Source organism: Cetorhinus maximus, chromosome 15 (assembly GCF_964194155.1).
Source record: "Cetorhinus maximus chromosome 15, sCetMax3.hap1.1, whole genome shotgun sequence".
NCBI classification, from domain to species: domain Eukaryota; kingdom Metazoa; phylum Chordata; class Chondrichthyes; order Lamniformes; family Cetorhinidae; genus Cetorhinus; species Cetorhinus maximus.
The window spans coordinates 25,323,747-25,347,813 of NC_135893.1; the positions used below are offsets into that span (position 1 = coordinate 25,323,747).

Below are 24,067 nucleotides of genomic sequence, written 5' to 3' on the forward strand. Positions count from 1 at the left end.
CATCTACAAGGCACAAGTCAGGAGTGTGAAGGAATACTCTCCACTTACCTGGATGAGTAAAGTTCCAACAACACTCAAGAAGCTTGATACCGTCCAGGACAAAGCAGCCCACTTGATTGGCACCCTATCCACAAACATTCACTCCCTCCACCGCCAATGCACAATAGCAGCAGTGAGTACCATCTACAAGATGCACTGCAGGAACTCAACAAGGCTCCTTAGACAACACCTTCCAAACCCACGACCGCTACTATCTAGAAGGGCAACATTTACATGGAAACACCACTACCTGGAAGTTCCTCTCCAAGTCAATCACCATCCTGACTTGGAAATATATCACTGTTCCTTCACTATCGCTGGGTCAAGATCCTGGAGCTCCCTCCCTAACAGCACTGTGGGTGTACCTACACCGCGTGGACTGCAGCAGTTCAAGAAGGCAGCTCATCACCACCTTCTCAAGGGCAAATAGGGATGGGCAATAAATGCTAGCCCAGCCAGCAAAGCAAACATCCTGTGAATGAATAAAAAAAATCTGTGCTCTGCCCAAAGGCAGGGCCTTGGCTCATTGTCTACTGATACTTCATCCTGATTGTTTTTCTTGGCAGTTTTTTCTTAATGGTGGTTTGCCATTGCCTCAGTCTCACGGGCAGGGTGAGGAGACAGCAGCAGCTGGAATGGGAATCGAACCAATGCTTTTGGCGTTATGTCCTGAATTGCATGCTAGCCATTTAGTCACCCCACCCCCCTAACCGTAGCATCAGTAAAGGGCTGTCTTAGTATGGTCTTCAATTACAAACAATGACAGTCAGGAAAAACTCTCTGGTTCATCCACACAGTTGTGATACCTTATGCACCACAATATATAGACTCCCTATCCCACCCAGAAGAGACGATTAAACAGGTAGAACCCAGACCAATTTGTAAGGCAGCAAAAAGAAAACCTATGAAATTCCCCTCCAAGACCCTGGATAAGCAAAACTAGTCCAGGAGATCACTCTAGCGCTGAAATCCTTGCAGTCACTACCTTTTGCACAAGGTGATCTCCATCCCAGCTAAAAACAAGTCTGAGTCTCGCTTGAAGAAATTTAATGAATCAGCCTCCACCACACGAAACTGCAGCCTGTTCCAGAGCTTCTCTATTATCTGGGAAAAGAACCACCTCCTGACAGTTAACCTTGATCTGGCCTTGTGTAACTCAAAATTGTGACCCCTGGTCATCTCTCCTCCTGGTACAGGAGGGTGTTGGTGACCATGGACTGATCCATGGTTATGCTTGGCAAAGCACTGCAGTGGTTTGCTGTTGGCTTCTGCAGTATGGTTGACCAGGAAACTCCCATTCTTACCATCCACCATCAGTTGTATTGGAAGGATTTACAGGCTGATAATCAATCTGTTTGGCCACATTATAAATGCACCTTCCACAGCCATCAAGTCCTGAAGTGGGACTTGAACCCAGAGATTCTGGCCCAGAGGTAGGGACGCTACCACTGCACCACAGGATCTCCTGATGGTCATCTCTAACCTATTGAATTGAAACAAATAGTCGATTCCCTGAAGGGTTCTGTAGTAGAGTCATATTGGACTCGAAATATTAACACCCCTTTGCCCTTTTGTCTTGACATCTTTGGCAATCTCTTCTTTGCCTTCACCTATCACTAGCCCTCTATCCAGCTCTACCTGTCCCACCCACCTCAAACAGCTTATATTACACCTCATTTCTATTTTTCTTTAGTTCTGATGAAGAGTAATATGGACTCGAAATGTTAACCGTCTTCCTCTCCGCAGATGCTGTCAGACCTGCTGAGTTTTTCCAGGTATTTTTGTTTTTGTTTCGAAATATTAACTCTGTTTTTCTCTCCATAAATGCTGCCAGAGCTGAGTTTTTCCAGCACTTTCTGTTCTTATCCCTGAAGGATGTTTGTATATTCACCCTGACCACATGCATAACACTGCACTTTTCCAAGTTAAACATCTTGAGCCCAATCTCCTAATGCAACAAGATCCACCTTAAGTGACCAAGCATCACCTACAAACCCCCAACACCCACATCTAGATTATTAACAAGAATGAACAGCAACAGTCCTTGTGGGCCCCACAGGTGACCGGTCTCCAAACAGATCCAAATCTATGTATAGCTATTGTCTGCCTATGGCCTTTCAGACAATTCTCAATTCAAGGCAATGTTTTACCGGTAGTACCAGTGGCTTAGATCTTATTGAGAAATGTCTTATGTGTTACTTGTTAAAAAATTTTTGGAAGTAGACAAGTGAATTGGCCTTCCTTCATCTACTATCTTGGTGGCTTCTTTGAAAAATATAATCTAAATTTGTACATTGCTGAAAAAAAGAGACATGCTATAGAAGCTTTACGGTTTGTGCTCCTCAGGGCAGCTCGCAAGAACAGTAGATACCAACAGTAAAGGGAACAACAATTTATACTGCATGAGAAGAGAGTGCTGATTGATTGGCAAGTGGACTCTGATTGGTAGAGGCATTGCAATGGAGAATGCAACAGGGAACAGTTAACTGCCAAGCTTTTGTTCAAATTCAAACCTTGGCAGTAACTATTCTCTGCTGCATTCTCCATGGCAATGCCTCTACCAGAGTCCACTTGCCAACCAATCAGCATTCACTTGTCATGCAGTATTGTTCCCTTTGCATTTGGTGTTTCTTGCAAGCTGTCCCGATGATTGCAAGATGAAAAGCTTTGACAGCATGTCACTTTTTTTTTAGCAATACTCAGGTTCTGTACTACCAAATGACTACACTTTAATTTGTAAGATGCGATCACTTTTTTTTGAAACAATGTTGGTGTCCCTAATATGTCTTTCTCTATGTAATCATATATTGTAGCCCTGATCCCGCAAGCATCTTTCCTATTACTAACGTCAAACTAATGTTACTATAGTTACCCAGGCCCATCTCTCCTTGTTTAAATATTGGGACTACATTAGCCTTCTTCCAGTCAATGGGAACCAACCCAGAGTGCTGAGAGCTGTTTAAAAAAATATGGTCAAGGGGCTTGAATGGCACATTCCTATCATTCCTGCGCTGGGCAGGAATCGTCCAGAACTGTTGACTGGTCTCCCAAGCACTGCTGCTGGCGATTGGGAGAAATAGTCATTGTAGGCACACTTCACATGCAGATAGCACTTCCCATACCCCAGCTGTTGTGGCTTGCAACCAAACCCATTATCCGAGCCCCGCTGGCCTCCTTGCTATTTGGAGAAACCTTAAAGGTTGTGAGGATAACAGCATTAGGACCAAGGAAAATTGCCAGGAAATGCTTGAGTCCCAAGAACACAACTGGGAGAGAGAGGGAGGAAAACACATTGAGAGAGGGAGAGAGAGAGAAAAACACAACCTGGGTGAGGGAGAAAGAGAGAGAAAGAGATTGAGAAAAGCATGAACTGGGAGAGGAATGGAGGGGGAGAAACAGAAACTGAGGGAAAGAGAGAAAAAAAAACACAAACTTAAGGAGAGAGAGAGGAAAACACAAATTGGGAGAGGGAGTCATCCCATGCTGGCCTCTGATGTGCACGGTCTGGTTTATTATGAGAGGCAGGCAGCTTTAGTGTATCTCCCTGAGACTGAGACTCACCTGCTTGAGGTTAGAATTCAGTGGTGGAATGTAGGAGTCAGTGAATCACAGAATCACAAAATCACAGTGCAGAAGAGGCCCTTCAGCCCATCGAGTCTGCACCGACAATCGAGTTTGGTTTTGATCTTGTGACTTATGGTGCATTGCAAAAAAGAAAAGTAATAAAATTGTACAAAAACCTTACTTAGAAATTATTTATAAATCAATTATGTTTTTGTTGGATCAGGGGTATTTACTTGACGTTTCTCAATGTGGTTGATCACAGAAGTACTTTTTATTCAAACAATTCTTATCCTTAAGCCTTTCAATTCTCTTGTGTTCTTTCTTTAATGTATAAATAATGTTATTCATCCCCTTATAAAACAAAAAGTCAAATATTTCATCTGGGACTTGGTGCTACCAAACATTCAACTATGGGAGTGCAATAACATTTGCAGTAAGTGTCACATGATCCATTGCCTTGTGATTCAGCATCACAGGAGTGGTATTACATGATCGAATGCCACGTGATCAAATGTCCCATGATCAAATCTCCAAGAATACGGAGTTGACATCCCTAAGGACCCTCAGATGGCTGCAGGGTTGGCCAGATGTTTGGTTTTGTATCCATTCCGGTACCAGACATTTGGTTTTGTACCAGACAGACCGGAATGCAGCTCATCAGGCCCTGTTGCCGTATCGGACGCCCTGACGTCCGGCATTTTGAAGCTCGCTTTGTGGCAATGCTGCGGCCCAGCCTGAGGAAAGGTCTGTTCATTCGTAGACACTCGCTGACCAATCTGGAAATGACTCAAAAATGAATGATATCAAACTCAACCTATTAGAGGCTGGGCAGTTCCAAATGGTCACCCTACCAGCCTCATTGGTTAAACATCGACCATGATCATTTCCAGGTCAGCAAGTGTGTCTGTAAATAAAGGTCCTATCAAAACTGTCCTGTACCCTATGATGCTTCCCTCAACGTTACAAGATGTCCTACCAGCCTCATTGGTTAATACCGATGTCAGTCATTCAAAATCACTTCCAGGCTGGTATTATACTATAGAGGTTATGAGACTACATATATTAGTTATTAGTACAGTTTTATTAGTACAGTGTTTATTGGTAATTATTATTTAAACTTAGTCAATAAAGTAGTTAATGCAATTTCAGCAGTGCTCCATGCCATGCCCATTTTAATATCAGCAGGCCTTAATCTCGGAGTTCTAGATGTGTGTGCACAGCGCAGGGGTTGATGGGCCAGGGGGGTGTGGTCTGTGTCTGGTATTCCTGGCCTCCAGCAGGCTACGCTTGGGTGGCTATTTTCCAGCCCAGCTGGGCTATTTTCAGGTTCTTAATTCTGTCTGGATTAGAATTCCAACTCTGGGCATTTGGTTCTTGCCAGCTAACTCCCAGTGTTAAATTGATCTGTAGTGCCAGGGCCCAGGTGTTTTAGTTGATGTGCAGCTTATGACATGTGGAAGCAGGAAAGTCGTGATTGATAGGAGCATTAGAAAACTCTGCCTTGTGGTGCTAAAAGGTGTGGATTAGAGCGTATCCATGGCAATGGGAAATGAGGTAGGGGCAGGGAAAAGTGGCACTCTTGAGGCAACTGTCAGTAGGTCCTCATGATAGTTTGACTCTGGGTCAGGGGAAGACCCTGCACATCTGGGCTAAGCCAGAGGCAGTAGCCAGGAGGGAGATGGAGTAGAAGCTGAACAAATGTAGATGTTGAGGCACAAGAGTAGTATCCAATGCACTGCAACACCCAATCTCTGCCTTTTCAGTGATAGGTTTTGGCTCTCTTCATTGTAGTCCAAACTGCACAATATTGTGCAACAATGACATTTGCAATTTAGTATGATTTCTGCAGGTTCAAAACAAATAGCCTGCAATTATCAGAAACTCTATATCCAGTATATATATATTAGAAATTATTATTATGGGGCCCAAAATGTACTCTTCCACATCACCTTCAGTCACATCCGCTAACTCTTGTCCTTACTCCCTCCTTGGGTCTAAACCCCATGTTAGAAAGGCCAGGAGGAACATCCCACTATAAATGTAGAGTATTGATAATTTTGAACGCTAACATTTGTGCATCATAATTTGAAGGCTGTTATTTTGACATTCTGCACTGGCTCCCAACCTTAATTCTATCACAGAGAATGAGTTATCAGTGGAAAAACCTAATTACTCTTCACTTAATTCAATCAACTAGTAAACTAAATCAAAGTTAACAGAGACAGAGACAGCAGTAAGTAACATTGAACAGGATGGACAATAAAACGGCACAGATTCAATCTCATTCCACAACAAGATAAGGCACACTCCATCTGATTAGAGTATATCATGTCAAAGGAGTCAGTATTTGATAAATAAGATTATTTAGAATTCAGTATTATTGCTTGTTGTCCAGCTAACGTCTCAGAGATGGTATTTATTTGCAGCCCTAATGGTGAACTTCCCTGGATTCTGAACCACTTGTATAATTTGGTTGACTATCTTGACTCAAACCATTGTCTGATATCCTCAAACCAGCCTTCCCTTCCATTCCATTAGCCCCAGTCCATTAGCTTATACATTAAACTTTCACTCTTCCTAGAAAGTACAGGCTGAGGGGTACCCCAATTGGGGTCTATAAAATTATAAAGGGTTTTTTTTATAGTGGACAAAGAGAAACCCCACTTGTGGGAGGACATCAAAATTAGGGGGCCATAAATATTAGGGAGTCGCCAATGAATCCAATAAAAAATTCAGGAGTAACTTCATTACCCAGAGCGTGGTTAGAAGGTGAAACTTGCTACCGCATAGCGTAGAGGAGAATAACACAGATGCATTTAAGGTGAATCTGAATAAGTACATGAGGGAGAAAAGAATAAAAGGATTCACTGATAGGGTTGCAAAAGTCATGCAGAAGGATGTTCATGTGGAACATAAAGACTGGCACAGACTAGTTAGGCTGAATGTCCTGTTTCTATGCTGTAGGTTCTGTGAGTTTAATTCCATATAATTAGCCTTCCCACTGACTGGCCACAGGGTCTGCTCTTTGTTTGGGATACTGATCTCACCAGTCTTGCCATCATTTTTTGGGCTGCATCCAGAAATACACCCATATTTCAAAACGCCCTTAAGTATCATTTGGAACAAGAACACAGACTGACCAAATACGACGGCGATATAAAGAGAATCAGCAAATGCCAGAAATGTTCAACATCACAGCACGGGACAGGGGGGGTTGTTTTGGGTTGAGTCTTCTCAGTTCTGATAAAGAGACTACACCCAAACTTGAATCTCTTTTTCTTTTCTGGACCTTCTTTGCATTTACAACATTTTCTATTTTTAACTGAGCCAAACATATTGGCTAAGAAATTATTGGAGTTTGTCCCTCAGTGAGCGAGACAAATTTGACTTTTCTCTTCACCTTTCAGAGTGCATCATCGAATGTCCAGAAATTTATGGTGAATTGGCTTCATGGTATATCACCTCATTGCTACCAATTGTTGGGGTTTTTCAATGTACTAATAATGGCGGATGCTGTGAATTTCTGGGCCATTGTGAACCTGAAGAGTTGATTTTATGGATGCGCCATCCCAATCAGCTGTCCTTAGAAATCACAGGCACATTCTCCCGATGTTCCACACAGTCGTAAAATGAGCCCTAAGGAATTCCGAGGTAGAAGTTCATCTTGGCAATACATTACCTTCCACTTGTTCTGCTCCCTGCCCAATATTCAGTTTCTGCAACTCCAACGGAACTGAATATCACACGTGGTCAACACAATGCCACCTGCTTACTGCAGAACATGAGCTTCTAAGTCCATCGCACCCCCCCACCACACACCATCCTCCCCAAACACCCACCCCCACCCACCCCCCAACCTGGGCCAGGTTGTGACAAACTCAGTTGGTGTAGGTTCTTCATCGGAATGCATTAAGTGTATTAATTGGTTTACCTTTCATGGTTAAAATTGGGCATCAGTAGAAACAGGGAGCATAAATTTTCTAAGAACATTCGATTGGGAGTTGTATATTGGAAAATGGCAGGAATACGGACCAATATTTCAATATATATTGGCAGGGGGAATGTTCCTCACCACTGCTGCAATCTTGGGAAATTTAGCTGATAACTTGAAGTTTTACAGTTAATTTATTTAATCTGAAAACCTTATAAATTGTGGAACTCCTTCCCTCCCTCAGTCTTAACTCCTCCCCCACCCCTTCAGTCTATGGTCATTTAAATCCCAGTCTTAGCCTCACCTAACCACTAGGGTTTAAACTTATTTCTCCTCTCTCCTATTGTTCCACTCTAGTGTTGCCTTGCCTTTGGGCCTTGGCTTGTCACCACTATTTACTTATTAATTAAAAACAAACTTTACAGGAAGTTCTGGGATAGTGAAACAGAACAATTGGTTATGTTTATTCGGCTCTGCACTGCCCTTCTCCCCGCCACTAACCACCCCCTCCCCCGCTCCACCCCCCCCTTCAGACCCTTACATGACAATGCTCCAGTTGCAGTTCTAAAAAGATTAAGCCATAGGCCTTGAAACAAATTCCAGGCATTTCTCAGGGGCTTCATCTCAAGTTCAATGTAAACCTGATTTGTTTATCAGGAGGGATTTGGCTGCTACATGTGTAGTGTGGTTATTGAGTAACCAGTGTTCTTGCATTATGTACCAACCAGTCCTTTATTGAGAGTAAATGAATGTTGTTGTTTGGTAAGTGAATGTTAGGGGAAGGTGGGGGGGGTGGGGGGGCGGATGTGTCAATTAAATGCTGTGTGTTGAATTCTACTTACTGCACCATCCTCAGTACAGCTGGTGACAGAAATAAGGGAAAACTTGAAACACATATTTACAGCAATATCTTCATTAAGGCCTTTGGGCTACCCTTCCATCTTCAAAATGTCATTCTTCTGGTACAGTCCAAAAGGTTTTTTTGTTGAACCTTTACAGGGATGTCACAGGAGAATGCATCTCATTCTAGTCTTATGCAGTGGAATGGAATCCATTAGCACCATCCCACCATCCCATTACCTTCCAAAGTTGCATATGTGGCAGGATCAAGGAATTAGCTGCTTTTAGATTGGGGGGGTGGGGTAGAGAGGGGGAAAAGGAGTAGCTTGTGAAGAATTTACAATCATTAAACGTTTTTTTCACAAAATGCGGATGAAATTAATTTCAAGCATTTTTCAGTCATTGTCAGTTCTGAGTGTATCTCACCGGTTAAAGAAACACATAAAGATGGGGTTCTTCTTTGTGTTCAGTGCTACCCTCTCAGCTTTCTCACTGTTAGGACGTGGGGAAGTAAATCCCTTCCCTCCTCCCAGTCCCAAACATTGAATCTTATTTCTCCACCAATGCCACTGCTTTCTATTGGCTTGCCTCTGTACAGCTGCTGCTCTAGCAGTCTCCATTTCTATCCTTCCGCTGAGACATTACACTCTATCCTGGGCGAGCTCCAGCCAATTCCTGTGGTTCCAACCCTGTTCTGGAGGCTGCTGAACAACACCTGCATTCTTGCTCTCCACTTGCTTCCCTAGGTTGCTGACTCTGCTCTGCATCTCCTTCAGAGCTACCCTCCATCCTAAATCTATACCAAACGTGGGGCCGTAGGCAACAATCCCCAGGTGGACACCACCCATGAGTGACAACCTGAGAACATCCCCTTCATTCCCAATTCTCTGCTTCCCATTCCCCTAGACAACAACAACTTTAAAGGTACTATATAAATATATGAAACATCCCAAGGTGCTTCACAGGAGCATTATAAAACTATGACACCACGACACATAAGGAGATATTAGGACAGATGACCAAAAGCTTGATTAAAGAGGTAGGGCTTAGGAAGTGTCTTAAAGGGGGAAAGCAAGGCAGAGAGGTGTAGGGAGGGACTTCCAGAACTTGGGGCCAAGGCAACTGAAAGCATGGCCTCCATCGGTGGAGCAGTTATAATTTGGAAGGCACAAGAGGCTAGAATTCGAGCAGTGCAGATATTTTGGAGGGTTGTGGGGTTGTAGGAGATTACAAAGATAGGGAGGACTCGGACAAGCACAAGATCACAGCCCAAGGACACCACTGGAAAGGAATGCAATCCCTGGCACAGATCGGAGAAAGCCACATCAGATTAAAGTGCGATGGTAATATCGAGGGCTGCTGCTGTGTTTGGAGACAGAGGAAGGATTATTGAGAGACAGAAGGAAGCATCATGTGAAACCATCAAAATAGACGGAGTTTACTGCAAGATGCAGCTGGTGATTTCAGGAGCAGTAACTGTCCATCTGTTTACAACAGAGAGAGAAGAGAGATTGGGTCCTATCTGCTCCTAACGGGCAATTTCCCCTCCCTTCAACATCAAATACTTATGCCCTAGTACATTTATAGATTTTCCTTAAAGGTGCCTATAGCTCATTGTAGTTTGATTTTGAGCATTTATAGACGGTCCCTTAAGAATCAGTCGCTGACAATGTTACAATTAGACGAGCAGTTAGAATGCAGATAGCAACAAGAGAGTGCAGTTCACACGGTAGAATTTATAAATGCTGCATGTTATTTCAAATCTTAAATAAATCCCTTTATCATTTAATCTTGGATTTTAAGTAACCTGAAAACTGCTCAATATTTGACCAATACTGTACTTGGAGAATGTTTACACAGCTATTGTGCAGAAAAACAATAAGCCTTTTACAAGGTATTCCAGATTACCAAAAAACACAAAGGGTAGAGTGTTAGGAGATGGAGTGACTGCGATAGTCATAGGCCTTCAGTATTGTGCATTCCTCGCATGTTGGCAGACTATTCAACTATGAAAGCTACCGTGGGTAGATCTTATGCTGTCTGTATTTGCTGGCAGATAGGTAATAACCAGGGAAAGGTGTCCTGGCCAGTGCTTTCCCCATTTTCTTCACCAAGGCCCCAGTTATGTCACATTTCATCTGTGATTAACAAAATAAACACAAGCAGCGACTGAACTTGGGCTGGCAGTTGGTACATTAACAAAAAGCCTTTGTGGAGTTGGGGGATGGTGGGCAAGGCAACATGGGCCACATGTGATCTGTACACCCCAAGAGTCAATTCAGGATTGTAACTGTTTCCATTTGAAACGCTTGTAGAGGAGCTAATGGGAAAGCCACCTTTTCTTACAGACCCTCAACAGCATCAGAAGTGCTGCAGAAGTGTGGGCCGTGAACTGCTGTCAGACCAAAGGCTTCTCATGAGGTGAGCCGGACACAGGAACCAGGTCCGCTGTGTGTGCACTCTCCTGCGATCAGGCTCAGTAATCACAGGGAGCTCTAGAGGCTGAGGGGGACTGGGACCAAACAACAGAGACAATTAACAACACATTCTCCCAGTGCCCAAGCCAGGAAACAGGCTTCCCACAGGGCCTCAAGACTCAGACTAACAGATTTTTATTAGGGACAGATGTCAAGGGACAGTCAGATCAGATCAGCCATTATCTAAGTGAATGGCGCAAGGTACTGAATGGCCTACATCTCCTCTTGCTATGTTTCTATGTCCTTATTGCACCAACAGGGACCAGGAGAGTACCAGAACAAGAAGGCTCAAAAAAAAACACACTAAAAACTAGGAGTGGGGCCATCACACACCCAATCTCTAGGAATCAGCGGGGTTTAACATCGCTAGAGTTTGATTACTTTAAGACTAAAGTAAAACGCAAATTGACTGACCTGCCTGCATGATCTCACACTGATGCCCAAAGACGCGTGTGAAGGTGGTGCTGTTCTCTCCTGGGTTCACGGTTGTCGACATATCCATGTTTTCTTGGTCTTAGTCATGTATTGTGCCTCGTGTACTGGTTCCCAAGGCTCCTGTTTGGCCAGCCTCGCAATCCCACGACACAGACTCCAAAAGTTTCCTGGCTGAAGTTACAGCCCAGGAGAAGAAATTAAAAGCAATTGGTGAGCGGAGCAGAGGCTGGCAGACACTGACTGGTCCCTTAGCACCACAAAGCCTGTCTCTACAGCACTCTCTCTCTCCTTGCAGGCAGTCAGGCAGCAATCTACCAGTACCACACAGCCTGCTTTGAAGTGCGACACAGCCAAACACTCTATATTCCAAATCTTCCCTCTCAGCAATAATTTTCTAATGTTTCGGTAGTCAATCCTCACAGATAGATTCCTCTCCCTCGCTGTTCTGCTGTCAACATTCAGTAGTAGCTCTCTGATCCTTCACTGCAGTCCAGAGATTTGCCCTTCAGACCGGCTGCTTTCCCAGTCAGTGTGTTGACTGGCCTTGGCAGCAGTTTAAGATTAGCTCATTGCTGAAAGGCTCTTCTTAAGGAGGGAGAGCAGCAGAGAACGCGGGCCACCTACTTAAGCCGTCTGCTTCTCACCAACAACAGTACCTCACTGCAACGGCTGTCAATTAAACCGTCAGCAGACAGAAAGGTGGAAATTCAGTCTGGAGCCCAAGCCACAATACAAGGATTCCAGCCCTGTCCCTGCATTTAATAATCATTAATTAAGGATGAAGATTGAAAGCTGAGGACAGCTAAAGGGATTAAATCTGCAGCAATTTTCAAACCCCTCAAACTACAAAGTCTGCCGGTTAATTTTTGATTGATTGGTAAATTTATGACAGTTAAGAATCAAAAGTAACCCTTTCACTGCTGGTAAACTTTCCCCCCCAGCTTTTTAAAGTGCACATTTTTCTGTCTTGCATTAAAACTGCTTTGGATTAATCTTGAATTATATTTTTGGTGCCAATATGCACACCATGTCCCCTAACCCCCAGACGTTGAAAGATTTGTACAATTCTGAAAAAGAATGGCATGTTCCCCGCTGCAGTTCTCTGTAGCACTGCCTGTTGTTCCTGCAAAGCTTAGTGTGAAATTTTAGATATTCTGTGCAGATTCACACCGTAAGTGTGACAATTTTTGTTCTCACTGGCTGTACAGCAATGACGCACAAGTGGAATTATCACCTTCAAAGACCCATTAACTGTGTACTTTTCTACAGGCCTGTGCTCTGTTCAAACTGAGTTCACCTACAATATGATTCAAATGGTTTTTATTGGCGTTGGCCGGAATTTTCCGCCCCCGTTGGTGTCAGGTGTCATGCCGTGAGCGGACAATCTGGCGAGAAGGCCAAAAATTGGTTTTACGCCGCCATGAAACCAGTTTGCGATTGTCCACTCTGCCCGTCAATGGCGGGCCACGTTTTCCATCGCGGGAGAGATCCCTCTCTCATTCTCCTAAACTCCAGTGAATACAGGTGTCGGGAATGTCACTTTAATACATTTGCATCTAATTTTAAGCCCCGCTCACTGGAATCATCCCCCCACCCTAGGTTGGATTATCTGGGCACATTGGCATGATTGCACACTGACATGTTTCACAACTGTACATAAGCGGCGTGTACCTGGCGAGCTGAACTTCGCTCGGAACTTTGAGATTTGTTTGCCTACCTTTCTTTGGGCAGCACTGGTGACCATTAGCGCCAGGCTTCGCAGGCAGCACCACATCACCTTTGGGGGGCCTCCCGGGCATGTCTCCACCTACCAGACCAGCTATAAGGCTAGGGTGACTTTTTAAAAGCTGCAGGGGAGAAATGGCCTCAGACAGGGAAGAGTCTGCAGGACGAGGGCTGTACTGAGGAAGAAGGGTGTCCCAGGATGTGTGTGAGGGCACATGTTGACCTGGGCAAGTGGTCTCAAGAATGCGAGGGCTGAGGAGGCAGTCTCCAGAGGAGATGAGGCCAGATGGTTATGTGAGGGTGTGTGCGAGAGAATGGGTGGTGATGTCCCTTGAGCTGGCAGTGAATGAGATGCCAGTGAATATGTGATGGGCTTGTGAGTTTAGAGTGATGAGATGGTTGCCTTACCCTGCTGGCACAGATGAGATCATTCATCCTCTTTCTGCACTGGATGGCTGGCCTCATGTGTGCAGCATTGGCACTGACCACCTCTGCCACCGCCCCCCCCAAGTCAGAGTGGTGAGACTGATGGGCTCCTGCAGCCAGAGTGGTGGTAGAGGACATTGCGGCAGGCTCCACGCTGTCCAGAATGCATCCCAGGGATGTGTCACTGAATTGGAGAGGCTGCACTCTTCTTGGCTATTGGGGCCATGCCTTCACTGGTGCCCCCCTGGGCTGCAAGCATTGAGAAGTGTGTGCGCAGCTGCAGTTTAAACATGGCGCCCTGCATGAGGAAGTGACGAGGTAACGGTGTGGCGGGCAAATCGGAGGCGGCCCGCCAGTGGGATGGCATGTTTCCTGGTGCTGCATAATTAATGAGGCGGGAATGGGATGATACGGTGTGAAAGCCAGCATTGAGGCCGATGGGTAAAACATCCTTTTTCTCACCCACCACGCACTAAGTGCAAATCTGGGACGATTCTGCCCTTTGAAGTATTTTGGGACATCCTGAGGGTGTGAAACATAGAAATATAGAAAATAGGAGCAGGAGTAGGCCATTTGACCCTTTGAGCCTTTGATCATGGCTGATCCTCTATCTCAACACCATACTCCCGCTCTCTCCCCATACCCTTTGATGCCTTTAGAGTCCAGAAATCTATTTCCTTCTTAAACATATTCAGTAACTTGGCCTCCACAGCCTCCTGTGGTAGATAATTCCATAGGTTCACCACCCTCTGAGTGAAGAAGTTTCTCCTCATCTCAGTCCTAAGTGGCCCATCCCATATCTTGAGACTGTGACCCCTTGTTCTAGGCTCCCAGCCAGAGGAAACATCATCCCTGCATCCAGTCTGTCCATCCCTGTCAGAATTTTATATGTTTCAATGAGATCCCCTCTCATTCTTCTGAACTCCAGTGAATACAGACCTAGTCAGCCAAATCTCTCCTCATACGACAATCCTGCCATCCCAGGAATCAGTCTGGTGAAAGGCCTGATATATGTTTACATGCTCTTTCTTTCACAATAATCTGTCACTGGAGGGTCACTTCATTCCATTCTGCTCCAATCATTTATCATAATTGTACTCCAGTGTCTCTGACCACACTGCATACTACAGCAATAAAATCCAGGGCGTCCTCACACTGAAAATGTCATAAAACTTTTTTTTTCAGTCTTTTATGCGATGTGGGTTGCCTTGTTGCCCATCCATTCTACTGCTAGCTGGGCCATTTCAGAGGGCAGTAAAGAGTCAACCAGATTATTGTGGATCTGGAGTCACATGTAGGTAAGGATGCAGATTTCCTTAGTGAATAAGATGGGGTTTTACAACAGTCAATGATAGTTTTGAGGTCACTATTACTCAATTCCAGATTTTATTAATTGAATTTAAATTCTACCAGCCGCCATGGTGGGATTTGAACCCATATTCCCAGAGCATTAGCCTGAGCCTAGGCCCCTGACATTACCACTACACCACCATCTCTACATGAGTATTATATTCCTAAATAAGAGTATGTCTCCTAAGTATGTTGTATGTCATTAAGCAGGGGCAACTTCACTGACGTGGGCACGTTCGCAGGAATGAATATAGTTACATACCCAAGGGTTTCCTGTATGGCGTGTTAGCTGGAGCCAGAAGACCAGTAGGACAGTCAAAGCTCCTCTTCAAGGATGCTTGCCAGCATGACATGAAGGCCCTAAACATTGATTCTCTCACCTGGGAGACACTAGCTGATGACAAGGGAAAATGGTGACTTCATCTGTGGGCCAGTGGCACCACCATGGCAATCACTGGCTACATTGGCTTGGCAACAGGCAGCACAGAAAATAACAACCCACAACGGCATGTAATAACTACTTCACATGCAGCACTTGTGGCAGAACCTGCTTCTCATGGATTGATCTCTTCAGCAACAGTACGCCATGCGAAGTTACCTCATCCCCAGTGGATTTGTTTTGCTGCATGTCCAACATCTTACACAGATGGAAGGATGCTGACGACAACAAAATAAGTGTGTCAGTCTTGGCTCAATGGTAGCTCTCTTGACCCTGAGTCAAGAAGGTCAGATTCAAATGCGACTCAAATGAGCACATAATCTGGGTTGCCACTACATTGCAGTACTGAGGGAGCGTAGCACTATCAGAGATTCTTTTTGGATGGGACATTAAATTGAGGCCCCTTTCAGCTGGATGTAAAAGATCTCATGGCCATTCCCCCCTGTATCCTGGCCATTATTTATCTGTCAATCAATAACATTAAAACGGTCTACTTGGTCATTGGCACATTGTTGGAGCTTGCTGTGCACAAATTGACTGCCAAGTTTCCTACTACAATAGTGGCTACACTTTAAAAGTAATCAATTACCTGTAAAACATTTGGGATGCTCTGAAGAAGGGTCATACAGACTTGAAATGTTACTTCTGTTTCTCTCTCCACGGATGCTGCTAGACCTGCTAAGTTTTTCCAGCATTTTCTGTTTTTGTTTCAGATTTCCAGTATCCGCAGTATTTTGCTTTTATCTGAGATGTCCTGGAGTTGTGAAAGATGCTATATAAATGCATGTTTCTTCTTTGGTGACAGCTCACAACTGAACAACCTATAATGGTATTTAAAAAAACAACATCCTTGCACCACAGCGATTTATAGGAAGCTGCCAACTTAGTGATCATTTTGAACAACAATGAATCATTCTTAACATCTGTCATAGGGAAAATGCTGGAATTTATTATTAAGGGGGTTTACAGCAGGGCACTTAGAAAATCTCAATGCAATCAGGCAGAGTCAACATGGTTTTGTGAAAGGGAAATCATGTTTGACAAATTTATTAGAGTTCTTTGAGGAAGTAACTAGCAACATGGATAAAGGGGAACCTGTGGACGTGCTGTATTTAGATTTCCAGAAAGCATTTGAAAAAGTACCACATGAAAGGTTACGACACAAAGTAAGAGCTCATGGTAAAGGGGGTAACATATTAGCGTGGAAAGAGGATTGGTTAGCTAACAGGAAACAGAGAGTAGGCATAAATGGTTAATTTTCATGTTGGCAGGATATAACAAGTGGAGTGCCATTGGGGCCTCAACTATTTGCAATATATATCAATGATTTGGATCGAGGGACCGAATATTTAGTTGCTAAATTTGATGATGACACAAAGATAGGTAGGAAAGTAAGTCGTGAAGGGGACATAAGTGGTCTGCAAAGATATAGATAGGCTAAGTGAATGGGTAAAAATTTGGCAGATAGAATATAATGTGGGAAAACGTGAACTTGTCCACTTTGGCAGGAAGGATAAAAAAGCAGCAAATTATTTAAATGGAGAGAGATTGCAGAAGTCTGAGGTACTGAGGAACCTAGGTGTCCTGGTACATGAACCACAAAAAGTTAGTATACAGGTACAGCAAGCGATTAGAAAGCAAATGGAATGTTGGTGTTTATTGGAATGGAATATAAAAGTAGGGAAGTTTTACTGCAGCTATACAGGGCCTTGGCGAGATCACATCTGGAGTACCGTGTACAGTTTTGGTCTCCTTATTTAAGAAAGAACATAATTGCGTTAGATGTAGTTCAGAGACATTCACTCATAGTGATTCTTGGGATGAGGGGGTTATCTTATGAGGAAAGGTTGGACAGATTGGGCCTGTATCCCTTGGAGTTTAGAAGAATGTGAGGTGATTTTATTGAAACACATAAGATCCTGAGTGAGCTTGACAGGGTGGATGCTGAGAGGATGTTTCCCCTTGTGGGACAGACCAGAACGAGGGGACACAGTTTAAATATAAGGCTGTCTCCCACTTAATGTAATGAGGAGAAATTTTTTATCTCAGAGGGTTGTGAGCCTGTTCCCCAGAAATCAGTGAAGGCAGGGTCATTGAATATTTTTAAGGAGCAGACTCTTCATAAGGCTGGAGAAGTTTGCAGGGGAACTGAAACCATAAAAAATTGCGCTGAGATGTAAGAATACGCGGACAATGAAGCCAATGTATACGAGCTGGTCAATTAGGGGTCAGAAAACGCGCTCACTATCTAATTAAGTTCCAGCATATAAATCCAAAATAGATGAAATAATTAGTAACCCCTCCTTCACAATTCAATATAGTTCAATGAATGAAGACTTGCTTGCCTTTTAAGATAGTGGATCCTCGCTGCTAGAGATGACTAGAGCATGTATTAAAACTCATGTACTGTACATCAAGGGCCCTTACTGGAGATCTCAGGACACCAGGTAGGAGATGGAAGAAAAAGTTTGGGCAGAATTTTACGGCAGCGGAATTTTACGTCAATGGGGTTTAGAATGTCTCGCCGCATTTTACGGCCCCGTCCCCGCTGAAAGGGGGTCGTAAAATTTTGCCCAAAGAGGTTAAAGAGATAGGTTTGGCAAGTTGGGGAGAGAATTACCATGACAGGAAGAGTCTATCAATGTGCAGAGGCAAGGTAATCAAAGCTCTAATATTGACTGGTGGCCACACAGTCAGAAAATTGAAGGGTGCAGGCTCTTCATAAGGTTGGAGAAAATTGCAAGGGAACTGAAACCTCAAGAAATTGTGCTCTGATGTAAAAGTACGAGGTCAATGAAGCCTACATATAATCAGTATGCAGATGGAAGTAAGTAAGAACCTACCAATAGTAGACCCACAAGAATTGCCCCACTCCACTGCTATTACAAGAGGCAGGATAGAGAGCGGAAGAAGGATGTTAACCCTTTGCAGAACTGGTCCCACACACGTTTGGTGTTCTCTGTTTTGGTAATTCATTTGGTAACGAATCACGTTTGTTAAGGTTTAAATAATTACCAAAACAAAGAACACCAACGTAATCAGATCGCTGTGTGTATAGGTTCCAGTCATTGATTGTACATTGAAAAAATATAGAAGAATGGACAATAAGTGAATACTGGTGATCAAGGTTAGTCAGCAGAGCAGAGTGAAGCCATAACCAGCACGCGAACTGTTAAATGGCTGCTGGCACTAACATGTGGGTACAGGAAAATTGCACAAAGTAGCATCTCAAAGATGAAAACATCAGAACACTTAGTGGGAATAGTTATTATCACACCTGGCTGTTGTACCGCTACCTTCGCCCAGGGAACCGAGTACAGGTCTATAGTTCACTATGGACAAGGTTTTAGGAGGATTACACATTGTCAGGAGACTACTCCCTTTATCCTCTACATCTCGATGGAATGATTACATCACTAACTGTCGTCACAACAACTTCCTTGTGACATCGTAAACATTGCTGAATGTTTAACTAGTGAGCGGTAAGTGTTGGGGGATAGTTTCAGTGCAGCGGACTCTCTCAGTTTACACAATGCAGCTAGTCAGATACCCTCAGGCATGAGGTTCTAACTTTTACCAAAGTTTCTCCTCATTAAGGACCTTGGGACCTGTGCTATTTATCTGTGCTACTTGGACGGGACTAACCATTTTGTTAGGGAAAAGGGGGAAAAACATTTAGTTTTGATTATCGGTCCTGTTAAGCGCCTTGGGGCGTTTTACTAAGTTAAAGGCACTATATAAATGCAAGTTGTTGTTCTCTAGAAATTGAAGGTGAAATTAAATGCTGCTGTGAGCAACTCAGGAAACAAAAAATCATTAGGATATTAAATTAAATTGATAGTTTTAATTTTCTTTTAGTACTTTTAATTATTATTTTATATATTACAGACCTCGGAAAATAAAAAGCTATTTGAATGGGCAAGGAACAACAGAAGGTTTAGGAAAATGCTTGGCCTCCTATAGATTACTGGAACTAATCTTTACCAATGGTAACAATGAACCTGAGGTAAAGGACCATGGTGGCCTCTGAAAAATAGGCATTATTCAACAGAACTGAATAAAGAATTGCATCCTTTGCTACATGAGTGGCTTTACACTTCTGGTGTAAATCACCAGGAACAATGAAGGGCCATTTGTATGTGGAATGAACTTTTGGCTGCTGATGAAAATGGAGATGACTGCTACATAATCATGTAGATCATGTCACCGTCACTGCTAAACGTGCATAACTGTGAAAGTTCTAATTGTACACCTACATGATAATCCCTAATAATCACTGACAAGGCCAGAATCCATGGAACAGAATTCTAAGGCGAACTAAATGTGGGTGTGATTGCACACCCACATTCAGATGGTCCTTCATAGTTCTCATAGTCAAAAATAGTGCCAATATTCACAGACAAGGCCATATATGGAAAGACCAATTCAGCCCCTGCCAATATATGGAGCAGTTTTGTTGGGGTGGGAGTGGGGGTGGAGGGAGCAGTATTGTTGGGGTGGAGAGGAGGATCAGTATTGTTGGGGTGGGGGAGGGGGAGCAGTACTGTAGGGGAGGAAAGAGCAGTATTGTTGAGGGGTATGGATATGGATAATCCACATCCGGAAATAGGCTGCTTCAGACCTCTGAAAATATTTTCTAAACATACCTGGTTATTTTAATTCACCGTCCCTATATACATTTGGTTTTATATCACTAAGGTAAGATCATAGTGAGTGTCCAATAAGGACAATGGGCCTAAAATGTGTCGGCTATAAATTATCCTTGGTGAGTTGCTGGTATCTCATGGATATTGGCAACGGCTGGGATTTAGAGTTTGGCAGTGGTGGGATAGGCGACCCTGGCATAAAACCAGTGGCAAAGGTGGGCTCAGTCGAGTGCTTGGCAGCTGGAATTAGGGGTTTCAACCTTGGAGGTCAAGGGGTTACATGAGCTCTTGGTGGAACTGAACAAAATGTGGTGAAATGTGACACAAGGGAAGCCCATATATGGACAGTCTGGATTTCCATATATGGACTTCCATATATGGAAGGGGCAAGGCTCAGCCCAATGTTTGCGATCTTTTTCCACGAGCCTTGCGAAAATGTTAGACGTGGGCCAATGACTGGGCCTTCCATATATGGTTAAACTCCAAATATGGCAAGCCCAGCAATGGGCATTCACACAGTAGAGCCCAAATGGTCACAGATGGTAAAGCATTCAATATTTAAAAAAAATATTTTTATTTATTATGGCTCAAGGACCAGACCAAGCCAGTGGGATCCTTTGGAGGCCTATGGACTTCCATATATGGACTTCCCTAGTGCCAATTTCACCACAGGTTCCTCCAAGAGGTCCCTGTAACACTTGGTATTGAAGCCCCCAATTCAGCTGCCAAACAATGGAGCTGGAGCCCATGGTTAATTTTCATACCATTCCATAAAAATGGAATTCCATATATGGAGGCACATTGGATTTCAATGTGAAATGCCAATGTTGGTTGCATATTGAAAGGCCAAATTAATTCCGTGCCTCCATATATGGTGTTGTATATGGAAGGCTTAGAAGACCATCTAATTAACCATGGGCTCCAGCTCCAATGGTCTTCTAAGCCTTCCATATACAACACCATATATGGAGGCACGGAATTAATTTGGCCTTTCAATATGCAACCAACATTGGCATTTCACATTGAAATCCAATGTGCCTCCATATATGGAATTCCATTTTTATGGAATGGTATGGAGTCAAAAATGGAAGCTCCACCCAGACCATGGCCTTTTAAGACCCTTTCACCTGGAAGATCATATTAGATTAGTTCTAATATGGTTAATCCCTGGGTCAGCATACCAGGCACTGGTTTGACCTTCCATATATGGAATTCCAAATATATAACCCAACCCAGCACCTGGATTGGTCCATATATGGAAGTATTCCATATATGGGCATATATATAGTAGTATGGTTTGACCCTAAATAGAATTCCAAATATGGTGGGCCCTGGTTCCATATATGGAATTTATGGGCTCCGATTGATGCCATATATGGTTAATGTTCCAATTTTAATTTGTCCAAATGAGGTATTCAGCAACATCCATATTTGGTAATATCGGAACGTCCTGTTCCTTGAAAGAACAGGACGTTCCATAAAAGGCTATAAATTGGCAGCGATGGGCCTGCTGGAGGTAAAATTCATCAATCATGGACCTTACCATATTTGGGTACGAGATTGGTGACGTGATTGGAGAGGGTACATATTCCACAGTGAGAAAAGCCTTCTCCCAAAAGCTTCAGAAACCTGTTGCCATAAAAATCATTGATAGGTCGAAGCAGTCTGATGACTACATAACAAAGTTTTTGCCAAGAGAGGTATCCATCTTTGTAGAATGTTCACACCCTAATATTATCAAAGTATATCAGGTCATTGAATCGAGTGAACATACATTATTTATAATGGAAGAAGCAAAAACAGATCTCTTTGACCTGGTTGACTCTCAAGATTATTTCTCTGAAGAGGTTGCACGGCCATATTTGAAGCAGATTGCCCAGGCTTTGGAATATTGCCACGTTCATCACATTGCACATCGTGATATTAAGTGTGAAAACATCTTACTTACTGCTGATAATATCCCAAAGATCACTGACTTTGGCTTAGCAACTTGCATAAAGGGATCAGATAGTTGCCTTTGTTCAACATTTTGTGGAACTACAGCATATTCTGCCCCTGAGGTTCTCAGTGGTGACAAATATGATCCATTTAAAGCAGACGTCTGGAGCTTGGGCGTAGTCCTCTATGTTATGGTGACAGGCTGTATGCCTTTTGATAAGTGACCTTTCAAAGCTCAAGGAGCTACAGACACAATCTTTACAATTTCCCCCATCACCTTCCCTGAGTGGCTGCTGTCAAAACCTTATTAATGTAATGTTGGAAAAAGACCCAAAGAAAAGAGTTAGTATTAACCATGTGGTAGAGCATGAATGGTTTGAAGAATCAAATTAAATATTAATATCAAAGTATTAAAAAGGGCTCGTCCTCCAGCACATCTGGAGGACGAGCCCTTTTTTTTTTCGTTCAGCGGCATTCCCATATATGGATATTCCCATATATGGATATTCCCATATATGGATATTCTACACAGGGGAAATACATGGGCTTTCCATATATGGGAATACTGCTGAAAATCCACATAGAATGGCCCTCCCAGATAAAATTCCTTATATGGTACAGTACACAGGGGTGAATGCCCATTGGTTGCTGGACTGAAGGCTCAACTTCACACCCCATTAGAAAATGTTCCATATTGATAGATCCTCTAGCCCTGGGCCTTCCTAATGGAAGGGAACTTGGGAAGGATATCACACTAATTGTCGTTTAACCAGCCAGTAGGCCAGTAAGAATGTTGGGTTTTGACTATGAAATAACTATGGATTAGTCCTTATACGGACTAATCCATAACTATGGAAGGGCCACTTTTTGGGCCTTCGATGGATGAAAATGTGATCTTCCAATCAAGCCAGTAGGAAGGCCCAGCTTTAAAGCCCATGGCCATCCTGGACTGAAATGAATCCATCCAGGGGTAATTCAAATTAAAGCCCAGTGTTAACCTTCCATGGATTCTGTATATGTGTTTTCTGGGATTATGCCATATGGCTTTTTTTTTGTGATTTGTGAAAGTGGCCATTTCATAGTTCCGGATTAGTCCATATAAGGAAATCCCGCTGAAAAAAAACCTTAAATGGAATGCCATGTGGAGTAATGGAAGGAATAATCCATGGAAGGTCCACCCAGTATCGCTGGGCTTTAATATGAATTACTCATCCTCGATGGATTCACAATTTGGAAGATAAGCCTCTTTTAATGTTGGTTTTTGACCATATAAATCATGAATTCATCTAAGGAGTTCATGTTAAAGCCCAGCTTTATTGAGCAAACGGGTTTTGACTATGAAATAACTATGGATGTCCATCCAGTTTGCTCAATAAAGCTGGGCTTCAACATGAACTCCTTAGATGAATTCATGATTTATATGGTCAAAAACCAACATTAAAAGAGGCTTATCTTCCAAATTGTGAATCCATCGAGGAGGAGTAATTCATATTAAAGCCCAGCGATACTGGGCGGACCTTCCATGGATTATTCCTTCCATTACTCCACATGGCATTCCATATAAGGTTTTTTTTCAGCGGGATTTCCTTATATGGACTAATCTGGAACTACCACTTTTTGGGCTTTTGATGGATGAAATCAAGCCAGCTGGAAGCCCCTGCTTTAAGGCCCATGGCCACCCTGGACCAATAGCCACTAGGCTTGGTTGAAAGATCAATTTTTGATCCAAAAAGTGGCCCTTCCAAAGTTATGGATGTCCCTATAAGAAAATCACAAAAAAAAAGCCATATGGCATAATCCCAGAAAACACATATACAGAATCCATGGAAGGTTAACACTGGGCTTTAATTTGAATTACCCCTGGATGGATTCATTTCAGTCCAGGATGGCCATGGGCCTTAATGCTGGGCCTTCCTACTGGCTCGATTGGAAGATCACATTTTCATCCCTCGGCCCAAAAAGTGGCCCTTCCATAGTTATGGATTAGTCCATATAAGGAAATCCCACTGAAAAAATTCCATAAAGGCCCAACCAGGAAAGTTGGGCCTCCCATAATTCCTTATGCTTCCAGGTTATTCATATGGATTCATATGAGGAAAAATCTGGAAAATAGCCTGACATTGGATTTATTGATTGAATGAGGAATCATCCCTTATATGGAATGCCCAGCTCCCAGCCTGGCTGGAAATTTCCATGTATGGTTAACAGAAAGCTGTAATTCTACATCCGATTCCACAATCAAGGAAGTTTTTCCGAG

At 43.3% G+C, this 24,067-nt stretch overlaps 1 protein-coding gene and 1 pseudogene across 5 annotated transcripts in view; one reads left to right on the forward strand and one right to left on the reverse strand.

The window, feature by feature from the left end:
- LOC144690556 (kazrin-like) overlaps positions 1–12,196 on the reverse strand; it is a 536,288-nt gene extending 524,092 nt beyond the window's left edge. For 2 of the 5 annotated variants that reach the window (XM_078558157.1, XM_078558161.1), the window contains exon 1: positions 11,266–12,193. In XM_078558157.1, the coding sequence (XP_078414283.1) occupies positions 11,266–11,353 (88 nt within the window). In that variant the 5' untranslated portion in view covers positions 11,354–12,193. Of the gene's footprint in view, positions 1–11,265 lie in introns of all 5 variants that reach the window. The other 3 variants (XM_078558154.1, XM_078558155.1, XM_078558165.1) reach the window with 3 other exon arrangements.
- Positions 12,197–21,404: 9,208 nt separating this feature from the next.
- Positions 21,405–22,203, forward strand: LOC144691143 (testis-specific serine/threonine-protein kinase 6-like; annotated as a pseudogene).
- Positions 22,204–24,067: the final 1,864 nt, after the last annotated feature.